Source organism: Parambassis ranga, chromosome 20 (genome assembly GCF_900634625.1).
Source record: "Parambassis ranga chromosome 20, fParRan2.1, whole genome shotgun sequence".
In the NCBI taxonomy this organism is placed as follows: domain Eukaryota; kingdom Metazoa; phylum Chordata; class Actinopteri; family Ambassidae; genus Parambassis; species Parambassis ranga.
In genome coordinates, this window is record NC_041040.1 from 14,153,115 (window position 1) to 14,171,872 (window position 18,758).

General features: G+C 40.9%; 1 protein-coding gene across 1 annotated transcript; it reads left to right on the forward strand.

Moving 5' to 3' along the window:
* Positions 1-12: 12 nt before the first annotated feature.
* smchd1 (structural maintenance of chromosomes flexible hinge domain containing 1) lies at positions 13-18,487 on the forward strand. Its single transcript, XM_028432623.1, has 47 exons — positions 13-307; positions 4,676-4,751; positions 4,868-5,026; positions 5,112-5,194; positions 5,274-5,407; positions 5,512-5,626; positions 5,740-5,859; positions 5,967-6,130; positions 6,220-6,313; positions 6,395-6,611; positions 6,681-6,801; positions 6,977-7,160; positions 7,656-7,859; positions 7,952-8,065; positions 8,183-8,289; positions 8,386-8,468; positions 8,563-8,676; positions 9,148-9,225; positions 9,326-9,445; positions 9,522-9,666; positions 9,761-9,869; positions 9,978-10,050; positions 10,192-10,331; positions 10,629-10,757; positions 10,848-11,072; positions 11,207-11,349; positions 11,836-11,921; positions 11,993-12,111; positions 12,465-12,626; positions 12,714-12,842; positions 13,311-13,390; positions 13,481-13,638; positions 13,718-13,833; positions 13,917-13,978; positions 14,659-14,749; positions 14,918-15,043; positions 15,128-15,283; positions 15,368-15,494; positions 15,833-15,952; positions 16,063-16,148; positions 16,224-16,346; positions 16,408-16,589; positions 16,907-17,016; positions 17,585-17,655; positions 17,738-17,906; positions 17,986-18,144; positions 18,226-18,487. Exons 1-47 carry the CDS (start codon positions 167-169, stop codon positions 18,318-18,320), a joined length of 5,919 nt encoding a protein of 1,972 aa, XP_028288424.1. The 5' UTR covers positions 13-166; the 3' UTR covers positions 18,321-18,487.
* The last annotated feature ends 271 nt before the right edge of the window (positions 18,488-18,758 follow it).

Below are 18,758 nucleotides of genomic sequence, written 5' to 3' on the forward strand. Positions count from 1 at the left end.
CTAATGAGCTTCCGTAGAAAGGAAACCTTTTGCGAAAAACATCTTTGTGGCGGAGAAGAAGAAGATGATGGTGATAGCACAGAATGCCTAACGCTGCACAGCACAACAAGCACAATATATTGGCATATTTAACTTTACCAGATTACCTAACACCGAGGTCCGTAAGATGCAGAGTTCGGGTTCCGTTCAGAGGGGCGGTAAAAGTATCCGCGTTTACGACTTTCGCTCCGAAAAGAAAACTGCAAAGTGCTGTAATTTGGAAACAACTGGCTTGGACTTTAATAGATTTGTTCAACTCATACGAAAGGTAACAACTCTGCAGTGGTTTCATGTGTGGTTACATTTTGAAGTGAATACCTGGCTTTCACGTTATTTGGGGGTTTAAAGTAACGGTAGTTTATCTTGTGTAAACAGTAGTTTAACGTGTGTAAACATCGACAACAATGCTTTATAGTTTAACCCTCATGCGTTGTTCGGGACATTTTTGTCCTCTGAGAGAAATTTTTCTGTTTATTTTGGCCATAACTTTGTCAATATGTGGACAAATTGAATCATTTTTCCTCAATAAGCTTAATTTTACATAAATTTTGTTAATATGATTTTAAAATTTTTCATAGGTCAACGGTACACTGTGGGCAAATTTTACCCCCTAATGTGTTGTTCGGGGACAAAAACGTCCCCTAACTTTAACGGTTTTAAAAATATATTAGATAAATATTTTTTTGAAATTTTTTTGCATAGACCTTTTAATTAACGTCAGTTCTAATCAACAGTAGTGAAAAAATCATTTTCCCCCAGGATTTTAACCCTTTAATCACCAATTTTATAAGGGGTGGTGCTGAAAATTGAAAAAAAAAAAAACACAAAATGGCTCATTTTTAATAGAAAAGGTGAATGTGGACTGGATTCTTTTGAACCTTTATTACAGTCTTGGTCATGTCAAACATCAGTAAAAAAATTGACTTGATTGCATTATTAGTTTTTGCACAGCACTGGATTTTCTTTTTTTCTCCCTAATGTGTTGTTCGGGGACAAAAACGTCCCCTAACTTTAACGGTTTTAAAAATATATTAGATAAATATATTTTTGAATTTTTTTTGCATAGACCTTTTCATTAACTTCAGTTCTAATCAACAGTAGTGAAAAAATCATTTTCCCCCAGGATTTTAACCCTTTAATCACCAATTTTATAAGGGGTGGTGCTGAAAATTGAAAAAAAAACACACAAAATGGCTCATTTTTAATAGAAAAGGTGAATGTGGACTGGATTCTTTTGAACCTTTATTACAGTCTTGGTCATGTCAAACATCAGTAAAAAAATTGACTTTATTGCATTATTAGTTTTTGCACAGCACTGGATTTTCTTTTTTTCTCCCATTTTGTCCCATAGACTTACATTATAAACACACTTTTTTTGACTGCACAGCCATGGCACTAAATAATCATGCATTCTTGATTGTTGGTGGTTTACCCTGTTGGTAGGAGGTAACATTTGTGATTTTTACAGTTAACAACTTAATTACCATATTAACCCTTTACCTGCAGGCCTGTGCTCATGTAGTGTAGTTTCTGGCTTGTATATGGAGTTATAGGGAGTATTTTAGCACATAATTGTGTGTCTACACACTGTGTGTGTATGTTAGAGAGGAAGAGAGCCATTTGCACACTGTCAGGGAAGGAAAGTCAGGAAAATAAAGTTACTAAGTAAGTGAAGTGTACCTAATTCAGACGTACAACGGCGATGCATAAGCATGTAAAATGAAAACATCCAGGAGTTCTGGCGTCTGAAGTTGTGGATGGGTAAAATAGCTGTTTTTTTTTTTTTTTTTTAGCTTTCGGAAAACACGTCCTCCAGTAGAGTGACTTTACTTTTAGGTTAGTGTCTCAGTTGAGATCACTGAATTAGTCTAAGTGAGGTCTAAGTGCCCCTTTTCCATGGTGTGTTGCGCTCCACACGACCATACGTACATGTGCATGTTACTAAATAGACACCATAGATAGATAACTTGATAACATAATAAATAATCATTGACTAACCAAATCTAATCTACAGTTTAGTCCCCTACTAAAATTAGTATTAAAAGTAGTTTAGTAAAGTAAAGTAAAGTAAATTTGTTGCAGCCCTAAAAGTAAGTGCCGGGCCCTTTGATGCTGAGAGGTTCAGACTAAACAAAACAAAAACACTAGTGGACTTGCATGCATCCTCCTGGTCATTTAATGGTGACAAGAGCAGCAAGCAGCATGAAGAGAGGATTCACCTGTGCATGAGTGAAGGATTCACTTGTGAACGAATGAAGGATTCGCTTGTGAACAAGTGACGGATCTACTTGTGCAGCCTTCACAGCTTCACAGCCTGGCCCTTCATAGAGCCAGGCTGCACAATCATTTCCAGAGATTGTGCACAAGTGAATCCTCTCTTCATGTTGCTTTCTGCTCTTCTCACCATCAAATGACCACAAGGTCACATGTAAGACCACTTGCCTTTTTGTTTTGTTTAGTCTGCACCTGTAGACATCAAAGGGCCACACGTGCATAGCAACACTTTCTTTGTTTTTGTTTACAATGAAGACTCTGTGGTTGTGTGTACTCACAGACAACAAGATCAGTGTGCAAATGGCTCTCTTCCTCTCTAACATACACACACAGTGTGTAGACACACAATTATGTGCTAAAATACTCCCTATAACTCCATATACAAGCCAGAAACTACACTACATGAGCACAGGCCTGCAGGTAAAGGGTTAATATGGTAATTAAGTTGTTAACTGTAAAAATCACAAATTTTACCTCCTACCAACAGGGTAAACCACCAACAATCAAGAATGCATGATTATTTAGTGCCATGGCTGTGCAGTCAAAAAAAGTGTGTTTATAATGTAAGTCTATGGGACAAAATGGGAGAAAAAAAGAAAATCCAGTGCTGTGCAAAAACTAATAATGCAATAAAGTCAATTTTTTTACTGATGTTTGACATGACCAAGACTGTAATAAAGGTTCAAAAGAATCCAGTCCACATTCACCTTTTCTATTAAAAATGAGCCATTTTGTGTGTTTTTTTTTTCAATCTTCAGCACCACCCCTTATAAAATTGGTGATTAAAGGGTTAAAATCCTGGGGGAAAATGATTTTTTCACTACTGTTGATTAGAACTGAAGTTAATGAAAAGGTCTATGCAAAAAAAATTCAAAAATATATTTATCTAATACATTTTTAAAACCGTTAAAGTTAGGGGACGTTTTTGTCCCCGAACAACACATTAGGGAGAAAAAAAGAAAATCCAGTGCTGTGCAAAAACTAATAATGCAATCAAGTCAATTTTTTTACTGATGTTTGACATGACCAAGACTGTAATAAAGGTTCAAAAGAATCCAGTCCACATTCACCTTTTCTATTAAAAATGAGCCATTTTGTGTGTTTTTTTTTTCAATCTTCAGCACCACCCCTTATAAAATTGGTGATTAAAGGGTTAAAATCCTGGGGGAAAATGATTTTTTCACTACTGTTGATTAGAACTGAAGTTAATGAAAAGGTCTATGCAAAAAAAATTCAAAAATATATTTATCTAATATATTTTTAAAACCGTTAAAGTTAGGGGACGTTTTTGTCCCCGAACAACACATTAGGGAGAAAAAAAGAAAATCCAGTGCTGTGCAAAAACTAATAATGCAATCAAGTCAATTTTTTTACTGATGTTTGACATGACCAAGACTGTAATAAAGGTTCAAAAGAATCCAGTCCACATTCACCTTTTCTATTAAAAATGAGCCATTTTGTGTTTTTTTTTTTCAATTTTCAGCACCACCCCTTATAAAATTGGTGATTAAAGGGTTAAAATCCTGGGGGAAAATGATTTTTTCACTACTGTTGATTAGAACTGAAGTTAATTAAAAGGTCTATGCAAAAAAATTTCAAAAAAATATTTATCTAATATATTTTTAAAACCGTTAAAGTTAGAGGACGTTTTTGTCCCCGAACAACACATTAGGGTAGTGTTTGCGAACAATGCATGAGGGTTAAAGACTAGACGCTCCAGTGGTTCAGTAAACATGAAGACGCAATGATTTGAAACCTGATTTTAACTTGATTTATATGGAAGAGGATTGAGTGTGCCGCCAAAACCGCCACGGCTGTCCTTTCATCCCTTCCTAGCAGACTTCACTCCCACTCAAACTATAACACTGGGCCGTCAATTAGCAACTAGTGAGGCAACAGCTGTCATCCGTTCACAACCTTGTTGTCAACCCTTGTTATCATGACAGGCCTACACACCGTGTAGCAACAGGTTCTGTTGGACTGATATTAGTTTGGGTGGGTTTACAGGAAGGTTGTTTAGTTAAAGGGAGGAATCCATTCATCCATCCTAAACTCCCTGCTCTGCTTTAAATGGTTTAAAAGTGTGAGGAAAGGAGGTGAGGGGTGCCAGGAGAGTGGAGGGGCAGGAGTTCAAATACTAGTCTCACACAGAGGTATACTGTAGCTATGATTAGACCCTCTTTTGATTTCTGATCTGTATTTCTGAGCATCTGATGTCTTGTTTTGTTTGACTAATGGTGCCAAACACAGTGAACATAATTTCTTTGCACAGTCGAGTTTGATTTTCTGTTGTTTCGAATTGAGCCAATTGATTGTTCTTCACGAATAAAACACATTGATGTATTCCAACTTCTTTTAACAGGAGTTTCAACTTCGCAAAAACGATGTACTTGTCCTGACTACGACGGATAGAAAAGTTCTGACTCCTGATAGATTTGGTGGGTAAATCTCTCCCTTATTTCTCCAAACGTAAACTGTCATTTACTGTACACATCAGGTTTCAGTAAATATTTCGGACAGATATGTGTGAGAATGCATCTATTTCTTATTTTAGAGAACCTTCCAGATGGCAGCACCATCTACCTGTTGAAACAGAAGCACCAGGATCTGCCGTGTGCAACTGAGGAGCAGATTGATTTCACGCCTCACTATAATACTCTGACAAAGAGTGGTGCTTCTGTGTACTATGCTAGCGAAGATCAGAAATCACTACGTAAGTGCTCAGAAGTATTGTATTTGAATTAAATGCAGATATTTGCGCCCATCAGAACATTAAGCTTAATGTTTTTGTTTTCCAGCTTATGCGCTGGCTGAGTTGATCGACAACTCTCTTTCAGCAACGTCAAAAAACAAAGGAGTGAGGACAGTGGAGATACAAATGGTTAGTCCTGGATTGATTTTTCTAAACTACATTTTACACACTGGGAACATTGTGACTTATACCTGTGTCTGATCACCAGATGTTTGATGAAACCTTTGGGAAACCTGCAGTCATTGTCCTTGATAATGGGTGTGGGATGACCTCTAAGCAGCTCAACAACTGGGCTGTGTACAGACTCTCTAAGTTTATGAGGGAAAACAGTACAGTTGCAAGGTTGGTGGGCTTTAAAAAAATATTCAAATTAGTGTTTTTCAAGCTGTGTGTTTTTTTGTGTGCATAGACACACATTGGATTGTGTGTCTGTTTGTGTGCTACAGTGAGAATGAGGGCTACGTCCGGCCTGATCCTGTGCCTCGCAGTCTCAACAGCGACATGTCGTACTTTGGAGTGGGAGGAAAACAGGCTGCTTTCCACATTGGATCCTCAGTCAGGGTAAATTTAAGTGTAGACAGTCTCATCTGTAATTGTAAAGAAAGAATGACACCCTGATCACTCTGTCTGAATGTACACAAAAAATAATATATTCTGTACTTGTTAATTGTTAGATGATCAGCAAACCAGTGGGCTCTCCAGATGTTCATGAGCTGATCCTCTCAAAAGACGAATTTGAGAGAAAGGAGAAGAACAAGGAGTATGTTTACAAAGAGGTCATCAGAAACAGAAAGGTAAACACGATCAAGAAGACACACCTAAAAGAGGGAATGTGGAGTTTGTGGCTTCAGTGTCATTCTTTCATCTTTCCTCTGTGTAATATTTCTTCCCTCTCCTGCAGCCCGGTGACTCCACACATGTGAAGGAGGATGAGCGGTGTCTCCGTCCACTCATTGCTGAGGAAGTGGGGAAGGAAAGCTTCACAGCAGTTGTGATCACCGGAGTCAAACGTGAACACATCATCAGCCTGAAAAATGATTTCAACATGTGGACTAGAGAGCTAGCGTGAGCTTGCCCGGCGACATCTAAGTCTTTACAGCTCCAGTGTTGTCTGCTTTACCTAATATACTGTACAAATTCTATCTGTATTTCAGGCACATATATCACTATTACATTCATGGAGTCAATGGAAATGATATGAGTAGTTGCCCCCCAGGCTCAGATAATCCCAGTATAATTGATATTCAGGTGAGGCTGCTGAACTTATTTTAACTGGTTATAACAGCGACTTGGCTACTTAGCTAACCGGACATCTTACCTTCAAATCAGATCACTTTGCGGGAGAAGCCTAACAAATGTCCCTGTGCGATCAATCTGCGGGAAGTTGAATCCGACATGCAGACTCAGTACATTAACGCGGCTAAAGACACATTTGAGTTCAGGGCCTCCACTGGGCCAGACAATGGCACAGTGGAGGGGATCCTTCGGTACCATCCCTTCCTCTACGACAAGGAGACTTACCCTGAAGACCCATCTGCTAAACAAGGTATTAACATACTGCATGAACTTCGTGAAATGGCTCAAATGTGATTGTGCGCATGTTTTTTTTTAACAGATACTGCTGAGGAGGATGACCTTGGTGTTGAGTCTGGACTCCTGAATAAGGCGAGGGGGAAGAGGCCGATCTTTGAATGTTTCTGGAATGGGCGGCTCATACCTTACACCACGGTGTTCGAGTAAGTACTGTATTCAGCTCTTGAGATATGCTTTGTGTTTTCTAAGAGGAAGTTAGCATTTAGCCCAACGCACCATATTGCCTTGTAGCAGCATGAGAGCTGCTAGCATGGCCGAAGGCTAGAACAAAACGGTGACAAAAACCCACTCTTATATCCTACCATCTATGTGTTACAGGTTTGACTGGTGTTCTCAGCCCAGTAAAGGAGCAACACTGCCTCCTGAGTGTTACAGTCGTTTTTCAGGGGTGCTTTTCACTGATGACAGATTCGAGGTCTCCACTAACAAACTCAAATTCATGGACCTGGAGATTAAACTGAGGAACAAGGACACCATCTTCTCCACCGTTGTCAAGGGACAGGTGGCTATCTGACTTTTTTCATGCTCGTTGATGGTCATAACATCTCCCATATTGAAGATAAATGTGTATTAAGACTGAATTACTGATGTTTTTTGTTGATAGTATCCACAGGAACAGAGCAGTTCTGCAGTTGCCCCTCTGTCTGATCCAGGTGCCTACTGTGCCTATAGTTAAAAGAAAGCCTTCAGTAACTTGTACATTATACAGTCTTTAAGTAAGCCTGCCACAGATGATTTTAAATGTCACATTTCCCCAGAGAGCACGAGTGTAGGAGAGGAAATCAAGTCAAAGAAAAGAGGTCTCTACCCAGCAAAGGTGCCACCAGCTACACATGCTGACAGAACACAGTGATATTAACCAGTGACTGTCCGACTGAGCATGTTCTGATGTTGCTCGATTGATGTTTAATATGATCTGCTTTGAAGGAAACTGGGTCATTATGTCAGTGTTGGTATTGCTAAACCTTTTTTTTAATTTATTCTTCCATTTCAACAGAAATCTGCAAAGAGAAGTAACATTCAAAAGGAGTTCACACAGTGGCTTCAAAGCTGTCATGAGAAGTATGACAAGCAGGTGAAGTTTCTGGGCTTTAAGGAGACCATAACACGGGAAGATGTCCCCACTAAGAAAATACAGCATCCCTGGGCAACGTTCAGCTCCATTGAATGGGACAAAAAAATATACAAAATAGGGCAACATGTGAGGATTTCTTTGTTTTATGTTGTGTGTGTGTATTTTCATCCTTCTTCGCTCAGCATTGACTCCTGAATTCTCTGTGTGTCTTCATGCAGGTTAAGTCCCAGAAGACGCAGACCATTATGTACGGTACAGTTGCTCGGTTTCTGTTGTTTGGAAACCATGATGGGGATGTCTATGCCACAGGAGGACTGGTGGAATTGATTCGTGTAAGGAAGGCATTAGAGCTCAACAAAAACACAACATCTACCATGTCTAGTTAAAAGAAAACAGAGTTTAGCCACAAAGATCCTCATTTATGTAATTTTATCCCATCTGTTTCCCAGGAGCCCAGAGCACTTTATAACCAGACCAAGGTCATATTAATCTCCAAGATTGACAGGACTGCCACTGATGAAGCCATCAGGAGGCACATTGACAATGACCTTGCAAAGTAAGTGAGCAGTGAGGAGTTATCTGCAGTCTTTATTGCCTAAATGAGGCTGTGTTTAGTATTTCTAGTAACCTAAATGGCGTTTGTTTCTTCCAGGCTTCCAGAGAAGCTAATAGTGGACTGGCCAGAAAAAAACCCTTGGCCACAGAAAGCAGTTTATCCTGCAGGCACTCCTTTAGGTAAATTTCTGCACCTGACTGTTTCCATATTGGCCGCAAGTTTGTATAAAAATGACTAATGTCTTATCTCGTTCTGTTTGTTTCACTTGTTCAGGGCCGTTCAAAGTTGAAATTCTAGACAAGAATGGGAAATCATTATCCAGGATGCCAACAGGTGTCCAGGCCACGGGGCTCAAACTTAGTATTAAGCTCCAAGTAACCCTTCATGGTAAGATGTTGCTGAAGAAGCAGATTCCTCCTCAGTTTTCAGGAAAATAGAAGAAACTATACCCTGTGGTAGTTTACTGAAATGAAAACATGTTTACCAATAAGACAGAGCCCCGGTATTAAGGATTGTATTATAAAAAATTGCTCCAAATCAATGCAAAAACAAACATTGCTCATGGCTTTAGTATATTAGGTGAGACGTTAAAGCCACGAGTCTGAAGTGGTTGGGCTCCCTGGCCTGTGCAGTCTTTGGGGCTAGAACCACACAGGAGGTCTTCCACAGAACAGGAACCTTCTCCAGGCTGAGGCTCAGGTTAAAAATGTACACTATGACCTGACAGAGGTGATCTGTACAGTCTCTGAGCAGTCTGGAGCAGATGCCGTCTGGACCTGTAGCTTTCCTGGTCTTGATCCTCAGCCCTTCTGTTCTGTTTGTTGTCTCGGATTGATGTGTAAATCTTTTCCAACATAGATGGTAAAGAAGACAAAGTGGTCATCCATAATGTCGCCCTGCATTCACCCAAGTGGGGCTTCTGGTTCAACAAAATCGGTACGTTCTGTTTCATCTGTTCCAGATTTTTTTGATTGTTGTGTCAAGATTTTTGTCTGGTGAAAGATTTAAATATGAGTGAACCCTTCATCTTTGGCAGAGAATCTATCCGGCCTGGGGAAATACACACTGACTATGAACACCATGATCAGTGACACCAGCAAAACTGAATACGGAGAGAGACCACTGCCAAGCTACAAGCTCAACTTTACAATCAAGGGTAAAAGAGAACCAGAGCATATTGTTCTGTTGTATTTATTATTCTGTCTCATCATCTACACATTTGTCCTCCTCAGAGGGAAATGCAGAGAGTTTTGTTGTCGGTGAACTGAGTCCCAGTTTTTATGTTGGGGTGCCATTCGACATTTCACTGCTTATAAAGGATCGTTTTGGTCACTCGACTACACCTCCTCCCAAACTACAACCTGAACTCAAATGCAGGTGTGTCACTTTATATGTCACCAGTGTTTTTTAATTGTGTTTTTAGATAATCAGGTATGTCACTAACTGTAAAATAACTGCTATTATGTTTTAGAGCCCTGGATCTGGATCTCAGTTGCATGACAGTGGGCAGCTGTGGCAGCACAGTCACCATCGGAGGTGTAAGGGCAAAAGGAAAGGTTTTGGTTCACACTCAGTCTAAGGTTAGAAAAAAATACCTTGCCTGTCAAGTAGATAAATTATCTTTATGAAGTTTGTCACCCAAAAATAACTTTTCACTTTGCCTTTCTGTGCTGTATTTTATTTTGCAGACTCATGACCTAGAAGTGACCTTGCCCGGACTGAGAGAAGACACACAGATCATCACAATCAATCTACTTCCTGGTAAGAAGCTTTTTTTTATGTAATGTACCGGTAGTCAGAAAAACCTTGTTTGGTTAACCCACTAATTCCTTCAGTGAATCTACAAACTGAACACTGTCTAAACCTTGTAGTAATGTTGATGAAACCTGTCATGTTTTTCAGGTAATCCACATTCTATCCATGTGACTCCAGAAGAAAATCCAGTCCAAGTGGAGAATGGAAACATGATCAAGTTTACTGTTGAAATTCATGATGAGGCTGGAAACATCACGGCTCGTCCCAAACAGATTGTTCGCTGCCAGGTGGGAAAGTTTTTAGGAGTCTCTGTGACAAAATAATCTCTTTGTTTGTCACTTTTCATCGCAAAAAGGGAAAACAAACTGAAGACATTTGTTTTTGTGTGTCAAATTTTCTCTGCTCAGAATGTTCAGAGTCTGAAGATTCTGCTTGTTTTTACTGTATCTTTAAGCGATTGTTTGAAATACACATGTAAACGATGGATGAGAAAAACTTGCTGTTTATGGCAACACAGGGATTAGGCTCTAAATTAAGACTGTTTTATTTGTTTTGGTTGACCTCATCTTTTTGTTTGACGTCAGGTTCCAGGGCTTCCACTGGTGACGGCTGACTGCAGCAGCACTGGAGCTGGCCTGCTTGTGACGAAGCCCATAAACCTGAAAATAATCAAAGGAGAGCCACAAAAACTCCAAGTTCAATTTACACTCATAGTAAGTTAAAGAAAAGTATTTTCTCTCTAACAAAAAAAATTGAATGCTTGTTATTGGTGTGTTCAACATTTTTCTTTGTTCTTCTATTAGAGTCACAAACGCGTAGCGCCAGTTGAAAAGGAGCTGGAGGTATTGCCCAGCACACGAGTTGCCATGATGGAGCTCTACTGTCGGAACGATGAGAACCTGGTGCTGAGGAACAATGAAAAGATCGAATGGGCTGCTGGAGGAGTGCTGGAGAATCTCTACTACAGGCTGTATGATGAGGCTGGCAGAGAGGTGCCGCTCACTGCTGAAACAGCCTCCAAGATCAAGGTGTGTATGTCCTGTTATTCTGAAGCTGGTTTTACAATTGTCTGGGCAGTAAATAAACAAAACTAATCACATGCTCTTATGAAATATGAGTCATGGCTGCCATTAAATGAGCACCCTTTGCTCTTGTTTTTAAGGTCAACTGGACCAATCGAATAAATCAGAAAGCTTTGATCCAGGGGAAGCTGCCTGACGTGCACGTGGCCGAGCAGGTGAAGGATGAGCGTTTCTACCAGGTTTCCTACCAGGACCAGAGTGTGTCGATCAGCTTCACTGTAGTGTAAGCCACAACTCTAAAGCTCACAACACGTTCAGCTGTGGTAGCTTTTTCCTTTTTTGGGGCTCTGTTCGGCTATAGTTTCTGATTTGAGAGACACATATGAATGGTGTATGTCATCTTTTCCATCCAAAGATAAACCCTCTGAACACCGAAACCCACTACAGTGTGTTCTAAATGAACCCCCTCATTACACTGCTCTATATACCATGCATTACTGCTTTATTCTACATGTCCCAAATACAAATAAAGTGAATAAATTGAAGACATGATGGACTCACTGGTGACCAGCAGTCACATGGCAAAAACAGAGGCTGTAAAAGTGTGGAGCTGCCATTTTGCCTTCTCTGTTGCCTTTTGTACTCAGTCTGTTCAATCAAATTGTCTCTGATGCCCCACATGCCCTTAACAGCGTAAACTTCAAGGATTAAATATCAAACTTCTACTTAAAACTCCGAATGCATTCATCAAACTTGTTTTCATTTTCAGACCACATCCAGATGAACCAACGCGACTCAGAGCCACTCTGCCTCATTGTACAGTGAAGCTGGGTGAAATCCTGCCTGGGGACATCAGTGAGTATGATAACTCCGATTTTAACGTTTTCATGGCACACAACATGACACAAATTATTTTCCTCACATAGAGTTGGAGCTTGTGGACCGACATGACAACGCAACCAAGACACTTAAAGCTGCCTGCGTGAGACACATGACTGTGGGGGCAGATGGCCTGGACAAATCAGCCATCGCCTTTACATGGCAGGTGAGGATCGAACAGAGGTTTCTGAGCAGACACATATTTTCACACATCTGCACGTTGACCTCACCACCTCTTTAGAATCTCTTTGTCTCTCGTCACATATAAGTAAATCGTGACTTTCTAGTTTCTAGAATGTGATGATTGTAGGACTAAATACAACACTTTGAGATGTGTTTGAGTTATTTGTTCTTCTATCCATGAATTTGCTGTTTGAGGGAAAAGGTCCCACAGAGGCCTGTGCCAGAGTGTGAAACTCCCAAAAGGTTGTAGGTCATCAGAAGGTTAACACAGGAATAACTATTTGTATATGGCTGCAGTAATGATGTTTGATCCTGCTCTGTGTGTTGCATCATCAGGAGAGCAGCAGTAGTGTTGTGTTGACTGGAGTGTGTTTCAATGCTGGATCTCTGGGACCTCGAGAGCTCTGCTTCAGGTACAGCAGCTATGTGGAGCGTACCACCATCAAAGTGACCGCAGGACTCCCCGCACAGCTTAAACTGGTCAGCGAACCTGAACAGGTAAATATGGGTTTTATTGTTTTTAAGTTGTGTTTAAGCCGCGTTGTTTATGCGACGTAAAAAAATCCTGTTTTTGTGTGTTTTAAGCCTTTGCAGGTGTTGAATGACCACAGAATCTCCACTCCGTTCCTCATCCAGCTATGCGACAATTGGGGAAACCCTTCTCCAGACCAGAGGGTTGTGGTAAAGTTAAAGTCTTCACCCCAGACACTGAAGGTTGGTTTAACTAGAGGACAGGATTTTTTCCAATCTCACACATGGGCCACTGAACTGGATGTATTTATTCTTCATCTGCCACAGCCAGGGTTTTTTTAACGAAGGGGTCCAGTATGAAGAGAGTTGGAAATGTTTTTGTGTTTCCTCACAGTCTCACAGGGGTTTGTGTGAGGTGCTGTATGCTTGTGTCAGCTTAGCCACCTGTAAATCAGTCACTGAAGGCTGCACAACTTCATGTCACTCCCACAAGCATGACTCAGTCACTCTCACAAGGATGATTCAGTTGCATCAAGGATAAATCGAATCTGTCCATGAAGTTTAAATCGAGGCAACTGAGGCAGTTTTTTAAGGAGGAGGACTAGTCATGTGTGTTTCACTAAAGAGTCCCCCGCTGACCTAGATGTCTCTGAAAGTGGTGAAAGACTTTCAAATGTGTAAATACTGTGTAACGCGATCTTGATATTTCAGGTGATGGCAGCTGTTACTTCACAACCTGTAAATGCAAAAGGACAAGCCTCATTCAATGTTACCAGTGTGAGTGGTCCAAAGTAAGTGTCCCTTTATAAAAAGGTTGCTCTTTTTTTTCTTGCTAGTAAAGTAAAACTGAACTATCTGCTGATACCCTGTTCTGCCACTAGGGGCTACTATCAGCTGGAGTTTAAAGGACTCTTCAACAACAAACCCATCCCTGGTCCCTCAGTGAACCTCACCATCATCCCTGATCCACACAAGCCTGTCCGTTTGGCAGTGAATTTTGACACTTACGCCAGGTTTCTCGCTGGGGGAATCTTTCCAGGTTTGCTGTTTTATATTTTGATTTTTTTTTTATTTGAGTGTTTTTCCAGCAAACTGAATGTAGCTGTGTGTCTGTGCAGTTTTCTCAGTGACCGTGGTGTCTGATGAAGGAAGTCCGATTACAAGCTTTAACCCAGCTGCAGTGTCCATGTTTGTGTGGAAGAAGGAGCTGGCAGTGAAACTGCCTCCACCAACAGTGAGTGGCTGCCGCTCAGAAGGGCTTTGCTGCATCTTCAAAATAAAACTGCTGACCGGTGTTTTGCTGTATGTGTTCTCCAGGCCATTGAGCTGAAGTGTAGTAAACCCATGGAAAATGAGAGGAGTGACTGCTTTTACTTCAGGTAAGATACGTTTACATCACTTCTTTCTGTTCTGACAGGGTGCTCTGGGAAAATTACTTTATAAGAGCAGTGATGAGGTCTCTTGAACATAACATGAGCATGATGGATGGGAGCATCCACAGACTGTATTTTGATGTAGAATAATTTGTGATCAGAATTTCATGATATTAAGCTTATTGTAATTTTAATTAGTATGATTAGTATACTATATTTTCTGATTTTCTGCCTCCCTTTCCTGTTTTATGCTGAGTGAGTAATGGACATTTAAACACAGATTCATTGATTCTGTAGTTTTGTTAGTGATGTCTTGGAGCAGTTTGGGGAAAAAAGATATGTTGCCATTCTCCAGAAGGGGTCACTGTGGTTCTTTTTTTTTTAAATAACCCTTGTACGTTCATCATGATATTCTGTGCTCTAAGTACACATCTGTGCGTTTCACTGTCTCAAAGAAGGATTAATTCAACTTTGAAGCAATCTGACCCACAATTTAAGTATGGAACTGACGTCTTATGTCGCCATACTAAGCAGACGCGCAGTGTGATAAAGTTTATTCAGATGGACGTGTCCATTTTTAGACGTGCATGGGTGCCCGGCCACTGGACACCTTTCTGCAGTAGCTTCATATTTCCAGTGTGTGTATCACTGTGATACAGAAATGTTGTTGTTTTTTTGTGTTGCAGAGACAAAAACATTCCAGAACACGCTGGAGAATACATCCTACAGTTTTCTCTGCATATTGACACAAACAAACAAGTCCTGCACAGTGAACAGGTGGGTTTGAGCATTTAATCAATAGAATCATCATCATCAGCAGCCACACACTCATAAAACACACAGAAACCCACAGATCCGTTTAACCGGGGAGCAGCTTTTAGTTGTTGCCTTTAGGTCTCACACACACTGGCAGGACTGACATCTGTGCTGGTACTTGTTTCATAGATTTCTGTACCTGTGGTGGCCAATCATCCGGTCAAACTAGAACCCAGCACCCACACACCTACCCCGGTGGTTTCCTGCAGTTCCACCAGCCAAACCTTGGTGGAGAATCTGACTCTGAGAATAATGGTGAGCTGCACGTTCTCATCTTCCAATGAAATTAATACATTTTCAGGATTTTGTGATATTCTGACCCCTCTTGGTGGATTTCAGGATTCCTATGGAAACCAAGCGGGGCAGGACCTGGATGGACAGGTTGTCGCTTTCATAAAGTGCCCTAATGAAGAGATAAACAAGAGCCTCCCTCTGTTTGAAGGAACAGCCACAAGCTGTCACATTAGCTTGGTAGAGGGGAAAGCTCACATCACTGTGAGTAACCGTCCCTCACAGAACAAGCTTTGTTTTGGCCCTTAAAAGAGCTGCATCTGATAACTGTACGCACCCTCTCCTCAGAGGCTGGCTATCAAGGAGAACAGCCCCGGTGAGGACAGCAGCTCATACATCCTCGTCTTCAAACCTGAGGTGCCGACGTGTCCCACGCCCTTGGCTTCTTATGAGCTCCCCTTCCTGTTTTATAATGGTAAGGATGTATACTGTTGGTAGCTGCAGCTGAAAACAAAGGTTTGTTTTGTTGCTCTCATTACTTTTATCATTCACATCCCCATTAATTGCAGCATTTCTCTGACAACTTCACTGTTTTCTGGTTGCTACCACATACTTGTAGATGTAAATAAAGGTACCAATGCCTCACTTAAAGTTTTGCCATCCATTCAACTTGTTCAGCTTCCACATTAAGTATGAAAACAGAAGGGTACTTCATGGACATCTTTAGAAGTGAAAATAGCCATGTGTTATTTGTCATTGATTCATTGCAGTATCATCTTTAACCTTCAGCGTTTCCTGTTTTTCCATTTTTAGATGCAGAGAACCAAAAGAAAGTGACTCAGCTGACCCGGAAGAAGGATGAGCTCAGCAACGAAGTCAAGAGATATCAAAAAAATTTGATGTTAAGAAAAGAACTCTTTGATGCAACAAAAGGTACGATGCTTAATGTTTGTGTGTCTGTGGATTGTGTGTAGCATTCCTACTGTTTACATGTGAGTGACCTTTTGTTTTACTGAACACTGAAAATGTTTTCCTCACACTAGTTCAACAGATGAATGCAAACAAAAAGGAGGCCGACCTTAGAAACAAGCTGAGTCTGAAGAACATGAGATTTACACAGCCTGCATCTGTGAGTTTTGAATTCTGTCCACACTGCTGTAGAACTCAGACCTTCAGATGACACGTGTGTGTTTGTGTTCTGTAGATCTCAGATATCGACAGACTCCTTCAAGAGAAGAGGGCAGAGGCTGACAGAATTAAGAGTGCATCCCGAAGAGTCTGCCGTCTTGAGGACAAGTTCAGGGGGCAGCAGGACGTTTTGGGAAAGGTAAAAGCATGTTTGTGAGTTTTTTTTAGTTAGTTGTTTACATTTGAGCGTCTGAATGCAGGTTGGCTGCCTGGCCCTGGTAGAGGATGACATCGCTGCCTGGGTTATCTCCTGGATCATCAGTGGAGACATGAACTGTGTCATCACCCGGACGACGGAGGCAGCTCAGAGGATCTATAACGACACACAGGGCCAGCAGGAGGTCATGGCCCTTGACGCCGTGCACATACAACTAGGAAACAGGTACGTTGGTCCTTTGGTTAAAGTTTTTATTTTTAGGTTTCTCCATCAGTTATTTCTTTTGTACCATCCTATTTAAAATATGCAACAACATAGAGATTAAGATTAAGAACAGTTTTTCTTCTACATTACACAGAACATATTGATTTTTGGCTTAATGTAGCAAACCCATCTCAGTCAAGTTTCATTTTGAGACTGGGCTTAAAGAATCTACAAAAAATTGAAGTTTAAACATGAGCACTTGCTTTTTAAATTGAAATATGAGCGTTCCTGCTTCAGCCTTTCAAGTTTCACATTGTTAAGATCTGATTTACTTGCAGACCGCTGCCACACATCAGAAATGGCCAAATGCTCTTTGATCCTCCTGGGAACCCGGTCTATGCCAGAGATCTGCTCATTTACCCCCACGACCGGGACAGCTGTGAAATCGGTGAGGCCAGGTTTTGTTTCACTCTCTCTCTGTTGTTGTTGGGGTATTCAAAGTCAACTTTATTTGTCTCCCATGGGAGAAATCTGGCTCGGGTAAAGGGCGGGATACACTAGTCATAGAAACAAGATACAGAAAATAGCTTAAAAGAAAAGAGGATCTGCAAGAAGTGCATTACAGTACAACCAATGCAAAATTCCAGTGTGTACCCTACACTCTCAAACACCCCCACCCACCCACCCATGGCTCCCACTACCCCCCACTCTATTTCCTTCATGCCCTCTCCTCTCCTGGGGTAAATGTTTCCACCTGGGATCGGCCTCACAAGGTAGAAATGGTTTGTGTCACTGAAGCAGAGAATCTGCCCCTTTCTTTGTTCTACAATCATTTGTTTTAATGTAGTGAATAATGTTGGTGATTTTTTGTTAGGATTTAATGTCTCTCATCTGTGGAAGCTTTCCAGGAGTTAAAGCAGAGTTTGTTTATTTTTTTTTTTTTTTATTTTTTTTTACCGTAAATTGAAAGTTTAAAGTTTGGACAGCTCTGAAAGTTTCCTGGTTGTCTTCATCAGTGTTTAAAAACCTCCTCGGAGACACCATTTTGATTGATGACCTGGACTCTGCAACCTTCTACAGACGGGCGGTGAGTGACGCCGCTGCTGACTGCACAGTGTCACATCAACTGTGATGGTCATTCTTCCCTCTAAATCAGCTGTTTTTTGCAGGTCGTGCAGAGAAAGATGCCGTGTCCCACCATACTGACCAGGCAGGGGAACAAGGTCAGCAGCAAAGGAAAGTTCGGAGGCCTCCACAATACAGCGCCACCGATGAACCGGCTGCTGATGTTTGGAGCCCCCCTCCCTCAGCAGTGCTACACTCTAATGGATGATATAGGTGACATATCCAGATCATATCTTGTTTTTTATTGTACAGTTCAGTCATTTTATTACATTTATTTTTTGTTGTTGGACAGACCTGCTTGCTCAGTACAAGATAGCTCTGCAGAAGCGGGAGCAGGTAGAACAGGACCTAAAACATGAAATAGAAGAAATGAAATCTCCCGAAACCCAGAAAAAACAACAGAAACTGCAGGAGGCCGCACAGCAGCTGAAGGAGATCAACAGCCTCCTCGGTATGTCTATTTTCCTTTTTCCTTTCCTTTTTTTTCTTTTGCTCTTTCACCTTTTTTATTGCTTCTGCATTTTTATTGCAGCATCAACACCAGTCAGACCAGTGAAACGTGGTTCTATGGATGCTGGAGAGTCATCCAGCATCAGTGCAAAAAGAGGAAGACTGCAATTCAAATGAGAAATTATTTGTATTTTGTATTTTTATTTAATGTTTATGTTATGTTTATTTTAATGTTTTATGTTTTTCTTAAAAAATGTTTGTAGCTAGGTTTTAACATTTATTTTATTCAAGAATTGTTTCACGACCTCAAAAGAGAATCTTTGTATAAAACATATCCAAAGGTCTGCCGGTGTCTTTGTCCTCATTTCTACTCCAAACAGCATGGTGGGTCTGTGCAGGTTTTACGCACAGGATAATTACGATGCCTGAAAACGGAGACCATCATTATGCAAAATGGGATGTCCGGAAATGATGTCGGCTTTTAACTATTGGTTTTAATGCTGAAAGAAAGCTGGATCTGGGTCTGGTTCTGTGTGTGTGTGTGAGACAGACCGAGAGAGAGAGAGGTCAGAAAAAACGGGAAAAGCCATCTGTCAGTATTGGAGGGGGTCCCGA

Bases quoted from the DNA above. Each gene is read 5' to 3' on its own strand.
- smchd1 (XM_028432623.1), top strand. From the start codon at position 167: ATGCAGAGTTCGGGTTCCGTTCAGAGGGGCGGTAAAAGTATCCGCGTT. The intron at 10,332-10,628 runs GTGGGAAAGTTT...GTTTGACGTCAG, and splicing joins AACAGATTGTTCGCTGCCAG to GTTCCAGGGCTTCCACTGGT. The intron at 15,953-16,062 runs GTACGATGCTTA...TCCTCACACTAG, and splicing joins ACTCTTTGATGCAACAAAAG to TTCAACAGATGAATGCAAAC.